General features: G+C 42.9%; 1 protein-coding gene across 1 annotated transcript in view; it reads left to right on the top strand.

The window, feature by feature from the left end:
- POGLUT3 (protein O-glucosyltransferase 3) overlaps positions 1-23,568 on the top strand; it is an 85,309-nt gene that overhangs the window by 43,296 nt on the left and 18,445 nt on the right. Inside the window, exons 3-5 of the mRNA XM_085621515.1 lie at positions 4,469-4,755; positions 8,526-8,742; positions 22,344-22,540. Of these exons, the coding sequence (XP_085477641.1) occupies positions 4,469-4,755; positions 8,526-8,742; positions 22,344-22,540 (701 nt within the window). The remainder of the gene's footprint in view (positions 1-4,468; positions 4,756-8,525; positions 8,743-22,343; positions 22,541-23,568) is intronic.

Below are 23,568 nucleotides of genomic sequence, written 5' to 3'. Positions count from 1 at the left end.
TTGACCCATGTCTTTATGAAACCCAACAAAATCTTCAACTTAATTTTTTTTAAAAATTTAGGATCCCCAAATTTAAACAAAAAACCCTGCTGGCCTACTCCCTCTCCTCTCAGTAAGGCAGCAAACATGCTACCTACTCCCACATTTGTCAGCATCCTGAGCAGCATCCTTGAATGGGAGAGTTGGAAGGCCCAAGCATATAGTTGTAAATCAGGTGCTGCCAGACCCCCCTTTTCTCTACGACGCCTGATCTTTTTCCATGTTACCCGAGGTATATGATCGTTCCAAATAAAAGAACTAATGTGGCCTTGCAACTTTGTTAAAATAGAGGGCTCAAAGTATAATGGAACAGTGTTGAACAAAAAGGAAATTTTAGGTAAAATAAACATTTTGACCAGATTAGCTCTACCCAAAATGGAGAGAGGGAGTAGAGACCAAGACCTCATGAGCTTTCTACAGTCTTTCGCCACAATGTCAAGGTTCAACTGCACAATTTTATCTATATCCTTAACCATGGTGAGTCCAAGATAACGCATAGAATGGCTTAGCCGAGCCCCTGCCACTGGCTCAGCCCCATTCCACGACATCCACTCCGTTTTTGATGCATTAATCTGGTATCCAGACATCCCGCCATAGTCATGAGCTAGTGTAATGACCGCAGGGAGTGCCGTGCCCAGATCTGATGAAAAAACGAGAATATCATCCGCGTACAGGGCTACTTTCCTCTCCCATCCCCCATACGTAAAGGGCTTAATGTTAACATTGTCCCTCAGCCGCTGAGCAAAAGGTTCAATATATAAATCAAATAGGAGAGGGGAGAAGGGGCAGGCCTGCCTGGTACCCCGAGTGATGTTAAAAGGGTCTGACAATTCACCATTGACCAACAAAGAAGTAGTGGGGTTCCGATACAGCAAGCCCACGGCTCCATGGAATCTCTCACCAATATTAAACTTCCCCAAGACCTCCGACAGGAACATCCAATTCACCCTGTCAAAGGCCTTGGTGGCGTCCAACGTGATGGACTGGACTGCTTTTGTGACATCCGAATTGAAGGAAATTGAAAAGTTCTCGAACTGCAGATCAAGGGTGGCATGATTGATCCTCAAAACCAGATCCCAATCCCAATCCCTTTACTTTAGGAGCCTTGCAATGAGAGGCCAAGGAGGCTGACCAGGTTTAGGGGCTGAGGCCAGTGAGCGATGTGCTATCTCAACAATCAAAGCAGTCGAGAACTCGGAGTGTCCAAAAAGCGATACCAAGAGCTACTGGCATGACAGGTTTTATAGGGGTGTCGCGTATTACAGTAAACCAGGGCCTAGCACGCACCGTTCAAAGCCACCTCTAGACACAGCTATGGCAATTTGGTAGTGCTGTCTATGACTCATGCACAGTTAGCGAGGATTACTCGGAGTGCGTGGATCTGAGCCCCGGCAGGGGACACTTGTGCTGCCCCTCTCAACAGAATCTTGGGGCAGCACAGCCTACAGGGTCAACCATCTGATGGCGATAGGGCCCAACAGGCCCCAGTCCATGGCAAAGCTACGTGCTGTCGACAGGGAACAGTTACGGGTGAGCCTCAGACTCCACACCCTGAGCACATCGGTCACCCCATCAAGTCGCAAGGGAACGGGACTCAGGCAGTCGTATTCTGAAGTGTAGAGTTAACCTCCCTGTTACGCCACTGCAAGGGCGTGTAGGCTTCTCTGGCCGGGAGGCACCAGGCCACCCGACAGCAGTGCTGGCCCCGATAGTCCCCAACAGCCTGCCAGCCGCCAATGCCCGCTCCGCTTAGTATTAAGGTGCTCTGACCCACCGTCTCCCCTAGCATCCTTCGAGAGCAGAGCTTATGGGGCGGTACATTGCTGCAGCTAAGCTGCTTGCCCATCTAGGAAGCACGCTGATTTAGCTCAATCAGGCTGCCTGAGCACCCCCCCTCGGGCTACTTGGCACCATCAGTCGGGTTGCAGGACCCAGCTCGGGTACAGGTCCTTTAGGGGCGGGACGTCGCTGCATCCAAACCACACATGCATTTAGGCTGCATGCTAATCAGTCTCAATCAGGCCCCCGAGCACCACCCAGGGGCGCTTGTCGGGACCAGTCAGGCGGGGCAACCCTTGATATCGCGAGACTTTTTTCGTGCTGGTAAACAGGATTTTGGTACACAGAAGCAGCATTTTTACCGAGAGGCCGCCTGGGATCCGATACTATGTGGCCACTTTGGAAACAGGCTCCCTGGCCCCCCCCCAAAAACCCTTTTTTCCTACCCCGATGAGGGTAAAGAGCTCCATATTTCATAGTATGAGGACACAGGTTTGATAACCAGGCTAGTGTAAAGGAACCTTTCTTGCTCTCATCAATGATTCCAGTCTGGTCTACAAATAGCTTTGTTCAAACATGGTGACTACTCTGAACAAATATCTAATCCATGGGTCTCCAACCAGCATCTCGGAAGCTACTAATAGCTCGCCAACACCCTTTCAGTAGGTTGCCAATTTGAAGCTCAGCTCTGCACATCATTCACAGGATTTGTGCACCTCAGAAGACAGCACTGCCCCTATCAAGACCCTTAGAGGGGCCAAAGCAACGGAAGGGCCTCATGCTAAGACACAAATACACAATGTGTAGGCCTGCAGGGCCTGGAACATGACCATATGTATCCACTCTCAATGTAGTCCAGTCACAAGGAGACTGAGCGTGTTGTAGGCCTTACTCTTCCAGTCACACTATGCGGCCGAATCCGGTCTCGCTCGGAAAGCATTCCGTCCAAATTGGTTCCGAAATGCTTTCTGGATGACTCTGATTGGGGGAGTCTGACCGAGCGAGTACGATGCATCTGGATGCTTCCGTATACGATTCGGTCGGACTCCCATTGACTTCAATGGGAGCCTGTGTATTGAACGTGAACACAGGCTCCCATTGAAGAAAGGGATGGCTGGGGAAAATTGTGTACCCTGTGGTGGGAACCCCATGGTGCCTGCCACACTGTGAATGGTTGGGAAGAGGGGACCCATGGGTACCCCCACGGGTCTGATTTGGAGGGCCCCTGGAAAGGGCAGCCTGCTATGGGCCCCCATAGACAGATTCCGGCAGCCGATTCGTTCTGGGGAAACTGATTCGGAACGGCTGTCCAAATCGGTCATCATACTCGCTCGCTCGGAAAACTGAGTCTATAGAGCTGTACAATTTCGGCTCCAAAAGACGCGACCTCTCTGAATGCCTTTCGGAACTGATTCGGACAGCCCTAATGGTTTTCAGGCATTGGAATCAGTCGTTGAGAAGTGTGGATGATTTGGTCGGAAACGAGGGTTCCAGATCGGATTCGGCAAACCTGAATCCGATTCCGAGCCCTTCCAAACAACATCAGAATCGACCCCCAAGTGTGCGAACAGTGGGGGTCGAAAGGATGAAAGGAAAGAATGGTACCAGCAAGAGCCAGAGTGGAGGCACCTAAATGTGCCTCCATTCTGGCTTGCAGAAGCTAGAGAGAAAGTGTATGAGTTTGGTTCATGAATCAGCTAGGAGTTTAGGAAATCAGGGGGTGGATCCACAACAGAGATTCTGTTCCGATCCTCACTGAGCATGCATCTTTGTGTGTATGCCTGTGTGCACATTTATGTATGTGTCGGTCTGTGTGTATGTTTGGCATTGTGCTTCTCCCTAAACAGGGTTGTTCCTTGGAAGCTATGCCTAGTCTCAAGACCACCAAATATATATGTTGCTTCCTACTTTACGAGGTTCATCTGTGGCATAATTGTGTCAGTCTCTGTCATATTAGGGACGCTAGCATAGTAATGGTAATCTTTTGACATAAATTGGGCATTATGGCACCTTGGATTTTTTGGAGTCCAGCCTTGGCACAGTGGTGCCTTTGGTATAATGATGAACATTATTGGATTATTATACGCATCTTTGGTTTTATGGTGAGCATCCAGACTTAATGGTTATATCTGGAATTTGAGGAAGATTTTGTCAGTGCTAAGCATTTGTACATGGGAGTGCTTGATGAAAAGACAAGTTGTAGGATGATTATTACACATCATTAGCATTGGTATTGTTATAAGATGTCTCTTTCTCAGAAGTTTAAATTCATTGTCATTGTATCGTACAAAATTGTTGTTTTATGGATAAACATCTTTTTGACATCCATATATTAAACTACTGAGGCCCCAGCAACCTATTTGCATATGTGGTATAGGGCACACTGGCAGTATGAAACTACTGAATTATAGTTACATTACTGGGAGAAGAAACATGAGTAGGAGGATGCTTACAAGGCCTTTTACCAAGAAAAAAATTAACATGCAACTGTTATTCTAGGGTATGGTTTACAGCGGTTCTTTCATGAGGGATTGCTCACATTTCGGGATGCTAGTTTTCACAATGAACATGAAATTGAATTTGGAATTGGAAAGTGTTTATTACTACTTGGGATACTGTAAAAGATATTAATGAGGGTTTTTATTTTCAGGGGCCGTTTATCACGAGTACTGTGACTGCCCAGAAGATGATCCTCAGATCTGGCAGACAACTCTTTCTTGTCCAACCGAGGAACCCCAAGTTACAAAGGACTTTGTACCTTTTCCCAGCATAGACCTGCTGCGGATGCTGACAGAAGTCAAAAAGAGGTTTGCTGAAAAGCGGGGCGCTATTGTACATTACACTGTCCTGAACAACAAAATATATCGGCGATCCTTGGGGAAGTACACAGATTTCAAAATGTTTTCCGATGAGATTTTGTTGTCATTGGCCAGAAAGGTACCAGTATTCCATTGTTACACAAGGCTAATACTTAGAATATTCACTTCTCCCATTTTATAGGTTTGCCACCAGTAAGACCTCTGATATTTTTGATAAAACAGTGGTATTCTCAGGTTAAAGTTCGTTTGTGAGCTGAACTAACTGTGCCCATCCTTGTAGTATTGCATTTTTTTATTCACAAAATGTAACCATCTATTTATTAGAAACCTGTTGCATTTCTAGGAAGAGCCTAGAGCAGAGGTCTTCAAACTTTTTTGCTCTGAGCCCCCCCTAAGCAAAATGTTTTAATGTCAAGCCCCCCCCTCCAAAACGTTACAGCAAGGATTGGGTGAGAGGGAGGGAAATGGCTGGGCGTAGGGGGCATGGATTATGAAATCATTTCAGGAGTACTTTTTCAATAGCTCATGAACCACACTAAATATGAGACTTCGAAAACAGCAAATGAATCAAACACAAACAGTTATTGACCCCAAAATACTGGCCCCTATAATTGAGGTGTTGTGATCCCCTCGCTCCACTGGACCTCAAAGCAACTACTCTTGCTGTACAAATGATGACTTGAGTCCTGAGTAGCAGGCTATCTCCTCTGCCTCTTATACCCCATCGCCACTATGCCGGACCATCACTCTAATCTTAAAACAGGCCCTTTCAGGAAAAAAAGAGCTCCCACATGTGGTCTTCCTTTATCTGCAATGGTGCCCTTGGTCCTAATGTTACAAAATACGCTCCCATGCACCATTTGTAAAGTGAAACAGTCATAATTGTGTTTTAGAGGGCCCCTCTGACCCCTGGGCCCCAGTGCGGCTGAACCTGCTTCACTAATGTTAGCTACTGCCTTGCAAAGAGGGCAGCCTCCTCTGCCGTTTGTTAAAACATGGACTCCTATCTAGCCACACACCCTTCTCTGCCATTTCTCTGAGGCCAAACAAAGGTGTATCCACTGCATTATTTTCCCCCTCCTGTGGGCTATTGCACTGAGGCCCAAATCAACACTGACAAGTGTACAATGGGCCCTAATGCTAAGAAGGAAGGATAGTAAACAGCCATAATTAAGGTTTAGCTGTCTCCTCATACCTCTGGCTCGCTCCTGGTGCCACTGTACCTGCAGTACCAGTGATTCTTTTTGCACCTTTATGTTAAAAAGCAGCATGGGTAACCTGGGCTCTGATACTAACAAGAAAAATGGGCACCCACTCCACTTCATGGTAAGATGCCCATAATTGAGCAGCAGTGGCCACTTACACACCTGACAGCATTACCTGCTGCTCTAATAGATGGCCCTTTTTTATATATAAAAAAGGCTCCCTTAGATCGTCTTCTTCCTTGGGGTATCTCTCTGAGGAAACGGTCTTGGCCATTTGTAACCATAAAAATGAAGCCCTCACACAATGCTTTCTCTTCTGGGCCATCTCGTTGACTATATTTATGAATCCCACTCTTTTCCTCTTTATCCTGGACCATTACTCAGAGGTCCCAGGGGTCAAGAGGACCAGAGCTCTGCATCTGAATGGTACCCTTCTGACTTCCTCCCTGCTACCCTTACCTTTTACAAAAACAACTGCCACTGAATGGTTAGTGCTTGCTTGGAAGCAAGGGTGGGGTGGTAGTGCAAACAGTTAAAGAAGAAACAAAGCTTTTTTTTTCATTTTATATAGTGCGTACTCGACCCGAAGGTATCAGAGCAGTTTACATGAGCACCAGTTGCATTACAGAATCACAGGATGTTTGAGCCTCCCGTCAAGACTCAAACCTTTTTCCCCAGCTTTAAGGTCGGCCAGTATTGCTGTTACACTACATCCTCTTACCAGCCGTTAATTGATTAGTTACTTAATTCCAGGGCCACTGGAATTGTACGTTTCTGAGGCAGAAGCGTTTTCTGCATTGTTATGGATTTATCGCATTTGCTACATTACCCATCATCTGTTGCATAATCTGCAGATTTTAACAAAAAAGTGATTCTAGTTCGAAGGGATCAAAAATTATGTAAAACGTGGCTGGTGACGTGTTCCAGAGCAGTAGAATGCCCTTCATAAAGTTTGATTTGTCATCTTGCAGTTGCTTATTGATACATTTGGTTCTTAAATTGGTACTAATGAGGTATAATATTTCACCTCAGTGTTACCATGACTAAAAATGAAATAATGCTATCCACAAAATGAGTCAGATTATGCGGCATAATTTACCTTTTCTTCCTGCATAATTTAATCAAACGTGTTGCATAATTTGGTCCTCTCTTACCACATAATTCCAATGGCCCTGTTTAATGCGTTAAAGTGACAACGATTTTTTTTAGAGGTATTGTAAGGGTGTTATACTTAAGAAAATGCTTACATTAGGTGCAGTCTGATCACTTAGTATTAAAGGCTTTATTTTGTAGGAAAGTGTTTTTATTTCAAACACTGCATCATTTTGCAGCAGCCTATGTTAGACAGTGTGTAATACAACTTGATTTTATTTTTCAGTGAATCTGTTTTCTCATTATTTCATATACAGTTAGCTGACAGCGAAAAAAAACAAAATACTCGGACTAGTTAGTTCTTTTCCTTTAGGCAACTTATTGACACTCCGTGACCTCCCTTCACAGCACTCTGGGCTGCGTGTAAATGAAGACAGGCAGGAAATGCAGCAGATAAATAAGGCCGCAGTTCCAGGCCATCTTCATTTACATATAATTGCAGAGGCATTCGCGCCCCCTCTTGGAAACCATCCAGGGACCCCCAGGGGGGCGCGCCCCACAGTTTGAAGTCCTCTGGCCTAGAGGTCCCCGGCACAGTGAACCTGTTGAATTAGTCCTGAAGTAGCTTCCCCAAGATTTACCAATGGATATTTACGGCGTTCCCCTAGGTCAGCTGTTCTTAACCATTGAATTCTGTGGACCCTCACTTATTCATTCCTGGAACCCGGGGACCCCAACTGAATCATTCATGGAATCCAGAGATCCCCACTGAGTAATTACTGGATGTGGTCCCCGGCCTAAGCAATTTTGATAACTTGAGATACAACTCAAGACATTAAAATACAGAAACCAGCATTCGTCAAACAAATATTCAAAATAGGAAATATTTTATTTTATTCACAAACCAATAAAAAAGACCTACATTTTAATGGGAAGGATGAAGGTTTTCTAAATAAAATGAAGGCCACTCATCGTCCATACTATATTGTGTCTGATGCACTTGCGTTGCTTTCATGAATCTGTCTGAGGATTCATACTTCATTTTTAGCCTCCAATTTCAAATTCCTTCACATTTACCGAATGGTTAAAAACTTTCAATTGTACTTTTTTTTTTTACTTATTTACACTTTATTAATATGTTAATATTATTTAATTTCCTAAGAAGTTGGGATCATGAATGTTTTGGTCATGTTTTAAATGTCAGGCAAACCTGTGACAGTTAACAATAGTGCATTCCTGTTGTATTTATTTTTCATTCCCCGTTTGCATAAACTCTTCCTTCTTCGTGTATAGTCACTGAAATGTTCAACGCTTTACATTGCCACGCAACAGAAACATGTCATTGCAGTGTGTAGCATGTTATCATTTGCGCTGATGTGGAAAATTAGTTTTACTTTCCATTGGTGTGCAAACTCCTTTGTATAGTAGTACATTGCACCTACAAACATTTTCTAACATTTATAGGATTTACATTGTATTGCCCAGTTGTCTGATGCTGTTTTACTATCAACACATGTTCACATATGCATCTATTTTACAAATCACAGTGTTCCCTATAGTAACTTGCTTTTTTGTAATTTGCATGCCCTAGGTACGACTGCCGGATTTTGAATTTTACATTAATGTTGGAGATTGGCCGGTTGAAAACAGGAAGGTGAATGATACCCCAGGTCCCGTGCCAATCATTTCCTGGTGTGGCTCCGCGGACTCGAGAGATATCATTCTTCCAACGTATGATATAACCCATTCCACATATGAAACCCTACGGGGTGTCACTAACGACCTGCTCTCCATTCAAGGAAATACAGGTAATGTATTTACTTAACTACTCTTCTCAAATATCTGCCAAGTGAGAGCTGGTGATAAACATGGAAAAATGTCTTACAGCGTTCTGATTCTTTGGGTAACATTTCAATTTGTAATTCCACACATGGTAAGGAGAGCAACACTGTCGGATAAGCACTGATTCAGTTGTGTAGCTGAAGAGATGGTTGAGCAATCTTGCTCAGCCGCACTAGACACATCTCCTTAGGTCACTGAAGACATCCCTAACCCCAGCCCACTGGCATGTCTAAGAAATAATTCCATATTTTAAAGGTTTTACTTTTTTTCTTGGTTTTTCATTTTTTTATAAAATGTTTTTGTGTACAAGAACGTTAAGCACAGTCAAACTTTCTGTTATGAAGATAAAATGGACACCGAGAGCTGGCCTCAAGTTAAGCTGGCTGTTCTGAGGGACTCCAGTTATTGGATTGTGTTTGTTAATTTGCGAACTATCTTCTTGTGTATTCACTCAGTACTTGGATTTTTCCAGGGTGTTCTTAATAGAAATGTATTGTAGAATCTCGGTACACTTAATGTCTTTTGCTCTAAAATTGTATTGTCTTGCACTGCCATGTTCGACCAAGATCGTTTCCACTGATCGCTCCAAATTTTTTAGGTTCTGAGGTCTTCGTTTTCCGGTATAATTTTTCTATTTTGAAACAGATGATAGCCAAATTCTCATGGTCTCGTACTTATTCATTCAGTTGCAAGGAACCTTCGAAAACATGCTGTAGGCTGTTATAGGCATGTCATTAAACATACTAAAATATGATGCTTCGCTAAGCCTATTTTAAACTAAAATTTCCACACAAGGTGTAACTCGGTAATTTATTAGTTCATGTTTTAAACTGAGAAGCTAACTACACAGCCTGAGGCCAAGAGAAGCCGCGCTGCCTTTAATCTGCTTTAAAGGTGAGAATAGTGCTGCAAAGGTTCTGAAAGTGACCTCTCCCTCTTAATAGATGAGCAAACACCATAAATTGAGTGTCATATTGGCTAGGTACCAGAATATTTCAATAGCCCATATAGGTTGCTCTGCACCAACACACACTTTCTTGACTCACAACTGTGGAGCCTCGAGTCAATCTAGTGATCAAAGCCTAAACTATGAAGTTATACTCTCGAGACAACTTTTCCTATTTTTAGCTGCACAGACATGCGATTATAGAATGTCCCTTTATAGGTGCCAGAATGATTGTTAATTCTTTGAATTATGATTCATCCATGAATCTCATCCAAAGTTTACAATTCCTGCAAAACTCACTGGCCAAAATCATGCCTATCAAACTTTGCGTGTAGGATTCAACTACCTATTGATCAAAAACTTTCACTGTTTTCCGATAAAGGTGTGCATGTGTTTTGTCATTATGAACTTGCTTCACAGATCTTTATATTGCCATGCTGACTTGCACGAAAAGCAAGCAAGAGTCAGTTCGTGGGCTGAAGCATATTTCAAATCTTTAAATCTGAGTAACTAAATGGTGGATATGATGAGGAATGAATTGCTATGAACAGTTATTTCATTTTAGGAAGATGCTAAAACTTAAACCCTACCGACAACCTCTGTGAGGGTTCCACAGATAGCGGGCAAACTTGTTAGGGTCTTAGCAAGGTATAAATAATAGAAATTACATAAGAGACCTATGACCGTAACAGAAGCGCACTAGACGAATGAAATGCAATGTAGCTTGCAGAGCTCTTGTTAAAGCATCAGCAGAGAGCAGTGGACTTAAACTGCTGGCACGATGCGCTATCCTGTCTTAGATACGTCATTGTAGATTATTGGAGCCTGTGACTATCTGCATCTCGAAGCAATGTCATAATTTGCCTTGACTCCTATGAATGTATGGATAAACGCTCAATAAAATCTGTTTACAAAAAAAAAAGAGAGACCTGTGACAGTAACTTCATTTTTTTTGCATGCAGGGACAATTGTAGGGCACAGCGTTGACCTTAAAGGATTTCTTTTTTTTTAGTTGTAGAAGAAAGCTAAATGACTACATTGAGCCTCCTCTAGGGAACATATGTTAATTAGCAAGTAACAATGTTTTAAATATGTTTCTATATCATAAGTTCTTAAGCAAGCGTAAAGCGAAAGAGTTGCACAGTTTTACTCCATCTACAGTAAATAAGAGTAGAGTATATGAACTGGGGGATGACGAACCATATTCTACAAACTTATACAAGTTTCAATGTTGGAGCGTGTTTTACTTTTGTTCCATTTAGATCCCCCCATCCCTGATCACACAAAAATGCCTGGCGTAATGTCTTGCGCTTGATTGTCTTCTGGAACAGATCTCGGCTCAGTTCTCTTAAGCTGGGTAACATCAACACTGGCTCATTGAAGTCCAATACAAGTTTAATGGCAATAATTCAACAAACAATAAAAATATTCCAAGTGTGAATTCACAAAGTACAGACCAGCACTTCGCTGTCCGAGCATTTGGAGCTTATAATACTTAATTCACTTTAATTTTTCATGGACATGTGAAGATATTAGAAACTCTAGACAGCAGCTAGGGAGCAGGGGAGTAGCTCTTGTGGAAATAATATGAGAGGACCCTCAAGACTTGATGGAGTGTGATACAGTAGAAAGCTGACTTCACTCAAGTTGTAGTGCTTGCTTGTCTATGCAAACTTCAAAATGAGGATATACTTACTCGAACAGCCTGATTAAATGTGCTGTGCACAAGATCAAAATACAAGACGGAAGTGCGTTTAAAATGCAGGTATTGTACTATAATACAAAGGCTATGGTAGTATTTTTGGCCAGATATAAAACCAATTTCACAATTTCCTCCTTTTTCACCATGAGGTCAAAACTCACAACAAATCAATAGCTTGCAGTTTAATCATTTCAACATGAAAATCAACATCGTGGCATTTCTTGTTCTATACGTGAATGTAAGCGTTGCTGGCTACAGCAAGTTGCTAAGTAGAGGCAAAGCCTTCATTTTTGCAGATGAGTTGAATAGTGGATATGCATAGTTTAAAAAAATATATTTATTTTTATAAATTGTGCACTTGTATAAACAGCATTTATGTATCCAAATTATTAATTTTATACAGCCAGCACAATTCCATTCATTTAACCATTCAGTCTTAACATAGTATCTCATATTTCAGCAATTAGAAAAATTTCAAATAGATGTAATCTGAAACTTGCCCATGTACCCTTCTGTCCCACCTCTGCTCCATTCGTGCATATGCATAATTGACTATATATATATATATATAATTTCCTGCATGGCCCCATTTTCTGACCCTGTGGGCGCATCTCTGGTGGTGCATTGCGAGTACGGCGGGACCAAGGCGACCAGGATCTGCAGCGGAGCACTCTCCGTCGTAGTTATCATGATTCTTTCTCAGGACAGAACTCAAGTGTTTAAGGATGATTCCCTATTGAAGGAGTTACTTTGCGGAATGTCAATACCTTGTACTTGATGGATTCATATGAGCATATGGATGGTACCTTTTGACTGTGAAAGAGGATTGCATCTATACTTTTCCTACAGATATTGTTGCTTGTGCCCCGATGAAGTCTTGGGTTAATTCCGTAAGACGAAACACGTGTTGGCTCTGTAACTATCTGTTTCTTGAGATGAACAACTGAAGCATATATTTACAAGACTTGGAATAAAGCATCAAAGAAGAGAAGTGGAAAAGACTACCATGTGGACTTAGTTTTTGCGTTACTATATGAGTGTGGCTTAGGACATTGGTTTTCCTTGTACTATATGTGTGTAGAAAAGTGTTTACACACATTTAACAATGGGTGGGTGGTCGTTGTTCAATTTTCTTGGAGCACCTTCATATTAGAGATGATATAATTGTTGCCTCTTAGAATATATAGTTACATTGCGCAATCTATACCCTACTACCCTTTCGTCTATACAGTTCATATCCAGGTTCTGTTCATCAATTTGAGAGGGTCATTGCGATCCATAAAATCACTGTGGTTTGCCATCCATAGCAATTCTCAATTTTTTACAGGTATAATATAGTGCATTTTTGTTCACGTTCTCTCAGCACTTTTTTACAAGGTTGAACACACGGCCAGTATTTTGCAACGCATGCATGAAGTCTGGATAGGTATGTCGCTGTTTCAGCTCCCTGGTATCTCGGTTCACCCTTTTCTCTAGCTGAACTCAAGATTGTGTTGCAATGGTGGTAGTTCAATAGTCTTGCAACAATGGATTTGAGGATGTGCCCCAGGCCCGGTTCCAGGAATTTTTATCTGGGTGGGCCAAGGGTGCGTTTGGGTGGCCAATATGGGTCAAATTTATAACAATTCTGAAGGTAGACTACACGCCCCAGAGTTACACATGGACATTGATTCACCAAAATACCAGGGGTAGCGGAAATGACATCACACATCCTTGACCTTAATGACATCACAAGAAGTGACATTATATGACCTTTGACCCTTAATCTTACTATGAAGTGATGTCACATGACATTAACCTTTATAACATCACAATAATCGCTGAAGTTATAATAAAAGCCATAATAAAACATAACTAATACAATAACAGAACGTTGAAAAATGTCTGTTTTAGATATCACTTGTATTAGGGTGCTGATGTCCTATGAAAGGAGATCATTAATCATTTTCTTCGTTTGACATGAACAATTATGTGTTCATCTGAAGAGGATAATTCCACATATATTCTTAGATAATGGTCAGACATTTATGATTCTCTTGTGGCTGCTTACGCAATGAGGCATGCACTGTCACTATGGGAATAATATAATGTATACCACATCCTACAGTATATTATGGTGTGCATCATACGAAGACTAACATACATAAACACGTTCAGAATCCACACACAGAAACAGGTGTGTCTGGTAGACTGATGCGTCCGCTATAGGGGCCTGTGTTCGACCTCATGGTCACAGGTTCAAGTCCCAGCGGTCCCGCTCAGCATTTCATCCTTCTGAAGTCAATAAAATGAATACCATTGAGTTGGGTAACAATAAACCTCTGTTATTCAGTGCCAAGATACCCTTGGGTGACGTGAAGTTTACAAAACACGTTATGTTAGATAATTGAGGTGCAAAAGCAAGCTCACCGGTCTAGTCTCCGGTGCCACTGCACCTGCTGCATCATTGGCAGGTTAACACCCTGTCCCCACTCCCTCATACACTCCACCTGACTGCAGCATACTTAGAAAGAATTTATAAAAACAATGAACTTTAAAATGTGTTGTAGAGGTTCCTTAATTACACCTGACTAGGGTTGCCACCTGGCCGATTTTCTTTTTTTTATACTGACACCACCGGTGTTTAAATGTCCCAGCTGGTACAAAGATTAGCAAAACCAACTAAAGCAAGAATTTTGACCCCTTATCTGTACCCAATTCAAACAGCAAATATAAATGGAAAACATTGTACATGGATTCTGTAGCTGCAAAGATTCCGGACTATTAAATATAGTAAAAACAGTCAGAAAAGTCATGGTACAATTGTAGACATAGACTTTTGTTTCCATAGTTCTATTTAGTATCCTGTCCATGCCTGTGCACACTCTTAAAACTACAACAAATAGCTGGTATTTCTTTTGGATGAAATTGAATAATGTAAACAAAAGTGAATGTGTCTTCATGTAATGCAACTGGTGCTATGTAAAGCGCTCTAATACCCGATTCGGGTCAAGTTCGCGCTATATAAAACTCTTTATAAAAAAAAAAGTGATAAAGCATCACAATGTTTGGCCGTCCTCATGGTCTCTTCTGCTGACATGCAGGTCATGTTTGAGTGGGCCTGGCCCACCCGCTAGAACCGGGCCTGATGTACCCCCTTCAGGGGAGAAAGTAGTGTGCCCCTCCACTTCAAGCACTTTGAGATGTCATCAGTGATGTCATGAGTGATGTCACCGACCATGTCATGAGTGATGTAATATGTGACGTCATCAGCAGTGCATTGCGGGCGCGTGAGTTATAGTTAGCTGAACTAACTATAACAGGGGAATTTCAATGGTTTTATACGAGTGAAAAGTCCAGCTAACTATAACGCCCCTGAAACCTATGGTTTTTTCAGTGAATTTCTAAGGTTTTTTAAATGCTAATTCCTAACTATAACGTGCCTGAAACCTATGGTTTTTTCAGTGAATTTCAAAGGTTTTTTAAATGCTAATTTCTAACTATGCCTACAGAGATAGGACATGTGAAGAAAGAAGAAAAAATGCACAGAAAGAAAAAAAGGAAATGCAAAAAGAAGCAACAGAAGTCCTCAAAGACGAAGAAAAGTGCAGGAAGAAGGATAACGTGCAGAAAGAACAAACAGAAGAGCAGAAAGAAGCCTTGTTGCAAAATCATCCTGTACCCTCAACTTTTTCAGACGGATACTGGTGGTAACTGAGTCTGACTAACCAGTCCTAGAGCCAGTGCTATGTTAAAAGACACTCAGAATACAGTGAAAACACCTACATACACTAGGGAACACTATGCGTTGGGGTCCCCCTGTGATCAGCATGACCTCCTCTGTAAGCCCCTAGTATATAATAGGGCAGGGGATTAAAACTACCTCTTAAAACGCGCCACAGGGCGGGTTTGCACATGTCACCTCAGGTCCCGTCCCCTCACTTCCCCACTGTGTAAACACGCCCTGTGGCCGTTCTAAGTTGAGAGATTAGGTCCCCTTGAATCCTAAGGGTCCCTAGGGTCAACCTAGCCCACTAGGTACCTCCAGTAAGCGCCACAGAGCTGCGTTGCATAGAGGTGTAAAAAGGGGCGTGGCCTCAGAACACCTGTCTGCAACGCAGCTCCCTGGCGCATACTGGAGATACATTTTGGGCTAGTTGGCCCTCAGGGACCCTCAGTATTGAAGGGGAATTAATTCCCCAACTTACAACTGGCCAGGGGGCGCGTTTGCAGAGTGCTGCAAGGAGGGGGCGTAGCCTCCGGCGCGATGCCGGTCTTTTATTTATTTATTTTTTTAAGAAGGAGGGCTGTGTGGCCCCCCTTGTTTTTCTAATTTACTGGCCCTGGGGACCCCATCCCCCAGGGCCTGCACCCTAATATTTTTTGTTGAAAAAAATTAATTTGGCCCTCCCAAGGCCTTAATCGGCCCCGGGGACCCCAACCCCCGGGTCATGGCCTTTTTTTTTTTTTTTATTCTTTAGGAGGGGGCTGTTACACTCCCCAGCACATATTTTATATTATATTACAACTTTAGAGACTAGTTAGGTTACACAACACTGCCCTGTGCATATTACACTCCAAGCCGCATATCACATAGCACGCGCTAGTGCCTGTGCTATCTTGCGCTCTCCAATGAATCTGTCATTGCGCAAAATGTATTGCATATTAGATTTCACGCCCCGGTTCATCTTGTATCACACTTTTTGGGGCATAGTTTATACCATATACTATATCTAGTTTTCATTTTCAATCGTGCTCTCAGGACTATGTTCTATATAACACTGCGTCTACCTACCCTTTTCACAAGCACTAAATTTTTTGATGGGGGGTGGAGGGTCAGGGGGTGTTTCTGCCAAGTGAGCCCGGAGTCACAGTCACAAACGTCCTCTTCTTCCTGAATAAAAGTGAGATTATGCTGCATACTTGTTCATATTTTAAGTAGTTCGCACAGACACACATTTTAAAAACAATAAAGTTCCTAATACCCACCTTCTCTGAACAGTTAGCTTGCTGCCCCATCCACCTCCTCCCTATGCTCTGTTGTCTGAATCCATGGACTAGCCTCCTCCCTCCTGCCATGCATGGTCTGATGTGCTGCCACTGCCCTCCATTTAGCATGATGTACCAGTCCACTCCTCCTGCCCTCCATTGCCCAATTCTATGGCCCATCATTTACCTCCTGCTTAGCCTCTGTGCTTAGCTTGCTGCACCTATTCTCCTTCCCCCCCTGCCCTCCGATGTCTTTGTGCATGCCCCTGCTCCATCCTTTTTGCCCACCATGTTCCATGGACCTGCCACTCCTATCTACTCTGAGTGTTCTGTTGAGCTGCCACTCCCCTCCCACCTGCCTAGCATTGTCAGATGACTGTAACCTGTCCCTGCCACCTCCACCCTGCCTGTCCAAATGCCATGCCCCTATCCCCTTCCTCCTGTCTTCCATGGTCCATTTTACTGCCACACCCTTCTGCCCTCCCTGGTCTGTTGTGCTGCAACTGCTCCTCCTGCCTGCCCCGCGTGGTCTGTTGTGAGGCCCCTTCCCTTGAACTCTCTTGTCTGTGCCCAGGTCCTGACCCTCCCTTCTATCCTCCATGGTCCTATGTGCATGCCCCTGCACCCTCCTTCTTGCCCATCATAGCCATTGTGCTGCCACTAACCCTCCCGCTTGCCATGCATGGTCTTCTGTGCTGCCATGGCCCCTCCCACCTTCCCTGTGTGGTCAGCTAGCTGCCCCTGACCCCCTCCCACCTTCCCTCCATGGTCTGTGTGTATGCCATCATAGTCTCATTGTTGCTCTCCATGGTGTGTCTTGTTTCTAGTGCCCATCCTGCCTGACCTCCATGGTCATCTTGCTGCTCCTGCCCTGCCCCCTTGCCCCCAGCCCTCTGTTTCCATGTGCAGACCCCTATTCCCTCCCTCCTGGCTTGTCTGTTACATTGTAATGCCCCTGATCCTGCCCTTTATGGTCTGTTATGCTGCAGCTTTCTCTCCTGTCTGTCCATTATGGTCAGCTAGCTACCGTTGCCTCTTTCCCCTCTGTTCTCTGTTGTCCATGTGCATGGTCCTGTCCCCTCCCTATTGCTTTCTATGGATTGTTGTGCTGCACTCCCGTCCCGCATGCGCTGTGTGGTGTATTGTGCTGCTGCAAACCCCGATGCCTGCCCTGTAGGGTCAGTTTGGTGCACCTCTCCATGTCCCTCCTGTCCTCTGTTATCCGAGTCCATGTCCCTACCCCAATTCCTCCTGCTTACCATGATCCAATGTACCATACTTGCGAACATTTTTGAACTTGGTAAGAGGGAGATTTTGAAAAAAAACTGGGGTATTGATTTTCCCCTTTGAGTTACATTGAAAAAGAGGAGATTGTAGACAGGAGACAGATCAAATAAAGCCCATTTGAGCTTAAAAACATTGGACGTTTCCTGGCTGAAACAGGTCTGTTGGCATGTATGGTTGTACTACCACTGCCTCTTCCTTCTGCCCACAATGGTCTATTATATTGCCACAGCCTCTCTTGCCAGTCCTGTATTGTTGGTTTGTTGCCCCTGCCCCTCTTTCCACTGCCCTCCATAGTCTGTTGTGCTGCCACTGCCCTTCCTGCCTGCCCAGTGTGGTCAAATTGTTGCCTCTGCACTCTCCTACCTGCCTTCAATTTTCAGAGTCCGTGCCCCTGGCCTCTGCCAACAGTATCCCAATGAACAACTAGATTGCTAACATTCTATATTTATTACAAAGGTGTGGAACGCCTGACGTCATCTTGATGTAATCAAAACTGTAATACCTAGAGTATTTCCTTTAGAAATTACATATATGAGAGGGTCTTATTTGCATCAAAATTATGGTTAGTGCTCTAAAAAACTAAAATGAGGACATATTTTCTGAGTTTTCAAATAGCGACAAAGAACTTTTAAATTATTTGTAATCTTTGTTTTTTTATCCAGTTGACCACTTGATTAAATGTTGCACCTAGGGGAGAGGATGTGGTGTTACTTCCAGAGCTGCAGACTTTGCAACTGGGGAACCAGGTTGGATTTCTGCTTCAGCTCAACATTCTGTGATTCTGGTCAAATCACTTAATATCCCCATGTCTACAACCAAAATGAATTTGATCTTGTGTGATGTAACCAAAGCTCATGTAAAGCACTCCAATACCTGACAAGTCTGCACTATATAAAACTGCAAATACACAAAAAATAAGTGTTTTGCACACCTCTGTCATTGGGCTACATCTGGGTGATATTTGTGCTGCATTTGGGCTCTTTTGTCTCTGGTGGACGTCTTGGGAGATTTATTTGTTATGAAGTTTCCTAATTTCCTCATTTACTGCAGTCTCCTCAGTAGGAAATACCTTCAGTTTTTTACTTTGGTTCCATCAAGAAGGCATTCAGATGTGTCACACATTTGCCATAAATTCAGAATGTTAGCACTCTAGTTGCTCATTAGATCACTGTAGTAAAGCTACTGCTCACCAGGGAAGTCTGCTGCTGGTATTGAAAGTGCATGTTTCAGTCTGCATGTCAGAATTTTTTAATGAAATAGAAGAGGATTTGAGAAGTCACTCAAAATGTGCCCTAATTTTTCTTTCTGCAGCACTAATCATACTTTCTATGGCAAAATGAACCCCCTCATTTTGTTCCTTTTTAAATTAAATGTTTTAAGTGTTACCAGTTTATTCCAACCAAGATGGCTTCAGGTGTGCTATACGTTTGTCATAAGTAGGACTGTTAGCGCTCTAGTTGTACTTTAGAACACTCTGGGAAGCTGTGGTAGAACACAAAGGAATCAACTGACAGTCTCTGCCCTTGTTGGATGTACATGTTTTACTGAGAATGTCAGACTTCATTCTCACATGACTGAGAAAGATAATGTGAATTTACAGAAAATATGCTCTCAGTTTAGCTTGTAGATCACCTTCCAAACCTCTGTGGGAAAAGCATGAGAAAATAGTTTTCTCTCAAACATGATTCATATCACATCACAGCAGAAGTCCTTTTCACATGGTAAAATCACCTTAGAACACACCACAATTCCTAAAATGAGTATGGTACCATCAACAAATGATTTATAATGTAACTAAAGTCTTAAAACCTTCTATTAACTGCAATGCTTTTAAATGAGGTGATATCATGTATATTGGTCCCAAGATGGCTGCCAACACTTCTTGGATGAAGTGCTGACAGCCAATCAGATCTCACAATGAGATGTGTGGTTAGGCTCCGCCCAGATATATATGTGATTTTACTTTTGATTTCCTCAGGAACTACTGAACAGATTTACACCATTTAAGCAAAAGGCACGAGTCTGAACTGAGGACTACCTCTTTGCCAAATTTGGTGTAATTCCGTTCAGCACTTCGGGCTGTAGCTGCGTCAACAGGTCCTATGGGAAAATGCATGGGGAAAACGCGTTTTGAGACCCCCCTTTTTCCTCGGTCCCCGCTTGACGAATCACCGTGAAATTTTCAGGATAGGAGCGGACCGGAGCTGGCCAAAAGTTTAGAAACTTTCCCGAAGATTCATCAATCGACGCCAACGTTATTCCAAATTGAATAGTGCGGATTTCCTATGGAAAATAGGTCCTAACTATAACTACCTACTGGCGACTGCCAGTAGGTAATATATATATATATATATATATTTTTTTTTTATTTAAACCAGCTATTGATCACACCGGTTTGTGCCCTACCAGTCTTGCATTAAATGAATAAGTGGCTGCAATCAATGTAAAGAATTTGCATTGACTATCCAGGTCATATGACACCCTATTTTACTAGCAGGCTAAAGTAACACTACACCCACAGCAAGGGCTTCCCCAAACATTGTTGGCATTTGAAACAAACAATTTTTGGTTGATAACATGCTACTGGTTAAAGGGGTCATCCAGCGAATGGTATCACAGTAAATCTCAAAACCCAAGCAGAAGTCCTCAAACAACGCAACATTCAAGAACGCATATTCTTTTACAATGTTGAAAAGGGTGCAAATATTCTCTTGTCAAAGGCAGTGTATTTTCAGGTTTGGAGAGGGAGGGGGACACTCCCAAAAGCAATGGCGCTGGTTGAAATAACGTTTTTTCATAGGTGAAAGTGCAAATTTACGCCAGATTTCCACATACTTCTATTTCAGCCTTAGTGACAATCTGCATGTGTAAACTTTGCACATTTAGGTACTCCAAGAAATGACGACTGCAATAGATTGCCTTATGTATTATTCTATTCTATGCACACTTATAAAGCACATGGCTATCCTTGGGCATCCCAGCGCTGGCTACGCAACATAGAATACACCACTGTGCTCAGAGCGGTTTTTGTCGAAGGACCCAAGTTTTTAGAAGTTTCCGAAACCTCAGTTCATTGTCACGGAGTCACATTGTATGGGTATTGGTGTTCCGTAGCTTGGCCACATTGTAGCTGAAGGACCGCCCACCTCTTCTCGCTTTTCTTATAGATGGAACCATAGCCAAACGGGCGTTGGTGGATCTAAGGGTTCTGCTTGGTGTATAGGGTGAAATCAGAGGTCGGAAAATTGAAGAGTCTTTGGTTTGAAGTGCTCTATGTGCTATGCATAAAGCTTTACATTTAACCCTCTTCTCAACAGGTAGCAAATGAAGAGTAGCCAGAGCCTGCCGGTTAGAGTTGCGTCTGGGGACATTAAGCAGATCTCAGGCTGCAGCCTTCTGAACCACTTGCAGTTTTTTATCACAACTTTCAGTGCTCCCAGGTATAGCAAATTCCCGTAGTCCAAGCGGAAAAGAAATAATGCCTGGAACATAAGCCTTCTAGAAAGGAGGGGGAGCAGGTGTAATATTTTGAGTAGCTTTCTGAGAATGCCATAACAGCTGGCAGAGGGTTTGGGTGTCTGGACTTCCATAACTAATGATTTGTCCAGCCATACCCCCAGAATTTTAATATTTTGTTTTGGGGGCAGGAGACTTGTCCAGGTAATCTGACTAACCTAGGTCCAGATGGGGGTTTGTGTTGTTGCCTAGTACCACAACCTCAGCTTTATCCCCATTTATCCAACTTGCTGCTCTCTCCAGACAAGGTCCACATGAGTTGGGTGTCATTGGCATAAGATACACTGGAAGTACCATAAGACAACACAATATCTGCCAACGGGCGCAGGAATATATTAAAAAAGTTTCGGACTCACTGACGAACCCTGAGGTACTCCACACTTCAAAGGGAAAATGTCTGATGAGCAGAATCTATCAAAGACTTGAAAGGTCCTGTCCTTCAGGAAAAACATGAGCCATTTCAACCCAGGTCCTGTCACGCCTGCACTGTTGGTTCTTTTGATGAGGATGTCATGGTTCACAGTATCAAATGCTGCGCTAAGGTCGAGGAGTATGATGGTTGCTCAATCAAGCAGCCTTTTTGCTTCCTTCGTTACTGCCAAAAGGGCGGTTTCTCTGCTGTGTTTAGGGCAAAACCCTGTCTGGACATGCAGCACATTGTTTGTTTCTAAAGTCAGAAAGGTGCTGGTTTACATGTTTCTCTAGTACTGTGCTCAGCCCAGGGAGTAACGAGTTTGGTCTATAGTTTTCTGGTCCAGGTTGAGTTTTTTTTTTTATCTAAGCAGCTTTGACCATAGCAAGTTTTCATGCGGGGCGGGGGCTGTTCCCTTCACAAGGGAGAGATTAGCCATTACTAGCAATAATACTACTATTAGTGTGTTTCTATGTTAATCAAGCAATACCACAAAAATTGGAAGTCTTCTCCAAATTTAGGAGCAATCTTGCAGGAGTATATTTAGTCAATGGGTGTTATTGATAATTTTACAGCACACAGGATAACTTCTTGCCAGACCATCAGCTTCCTGATAAATAAATTAGTTGTATTTTACACTTACTGCTGAAGTAACAAATGTAGCTGTATTCATAAAGTGTACTGATGAGCAGATGCAAATGTTTCCTTTTTAAGTGCTGTTCTTTACTTTTGTCAGGTCCTTCCTGGAACAATAAAACTGAACAGGCATTTTTCAGAGGTAGAGACAGTCGAGAGGAACGTCTGCAGCTAGTTGAACTTTCCAAAAAGTACCCAGAACTACTGGATGCTGGGATAACTGGGTATTTCTTTTTCCGGGAGAAGGAGGCAGAGCTGGGAAAGGCACCATTAATGGGATTCTTTGACTTCTTCAAGGTAAACCACTGCACTTTTTAATTTGTTTTCGTGTGGTGCAATGTGAGTTGGAGTCCGTGTCTTCGGGCAGCTTTTCATGCAACCTGCCAACTACAAAGAGGCCATAAGTGACAAATTGAGGGTATTTTGCATAGAATGGAAATGGGTGTGAGTTTCCAGGAATGTAACCTATTCTTGACAGCTCTATGTTTAGACTACATAAGGGTGAGAACTAAAGTGTGCTGATAAAAGGAGTAGACTATAGAGAATAAAACCCGGTTTGCCACAAGAATCAGTAAAGAGCTCAGTGCTTTTATAAGGTATCTATTAGGAATTTTAAAAAAAGAAGGCTTTAACAAAAAGTCATTGAGGTGTCAACGACACAGCAGCTAAGATTGAATTAAGTCTAGGATATAGCATTTTAGCCCGCTACTAAGGGCTATATCAGTTGTTAAAGTTCCTGAAACCAAGTTATAGGCTCGAGCTGCAGGTGAGGGCTTAACAAGGGATAGCCCCGTGAACAACTGGTATCACCATAGACAAAAGACCTATAAGGCTTTTACAACATTCCACTCCCGGAGGGTAGAATGTTCTAAATTAAAAAGGGAGAAACAGAAAAACAAACCTTGGGAAGAGTGTATAAGGATTAAACCAACCATTATTAGCTCTGAGACACTTCATTGTCTTCAATGGAGCTCCCATCATTTTAATGTTTAAATCCTAGATAGAGCAGAGCACAGGAGGAATCGTGGAACAAGCGTTTACATCGGGCTGGGTTTGAGGGATACGACCATGTGTATATGGATCCAGAGTAAGCTAGGAGTAAGAAGAGGACAAATTTGTCTTGTAGTATGGTTGTTGATGAGTACCAGAACTCCAGCAACGTTAAAATCAAGAAGCAACGATGTAATTTAGGTTTCTCTGCCCTTTTTATGATCGAGGCCAAATTGTTCTAAGGAGATGCAATTTGTCGCTGGAAGATGGTTAGCTATAAATTTGCAACTTCACGGAAATGCAAATGTAGGCCAAAGAAATGATGAATACTTTTG

The sequence above is a fragment of the Triturus cristatus genome, chromosome 8 (assembly GCF_964204655.1).
Source record: "Triturus cristatus chromosome 8, aTriCri1.1, whole genome shotgun sequence".
Classification (NCBI taxonomy): Eukaryota; Metazoa; Chordata; class Amphibia; order Caudata; family Salamandridae; genus Triturus; species Triturus cristatus.
Note: the sequence above shows the minus strand (reverse complement) of the source record. Positions and strands in the feature narration are given on the sequence as shown.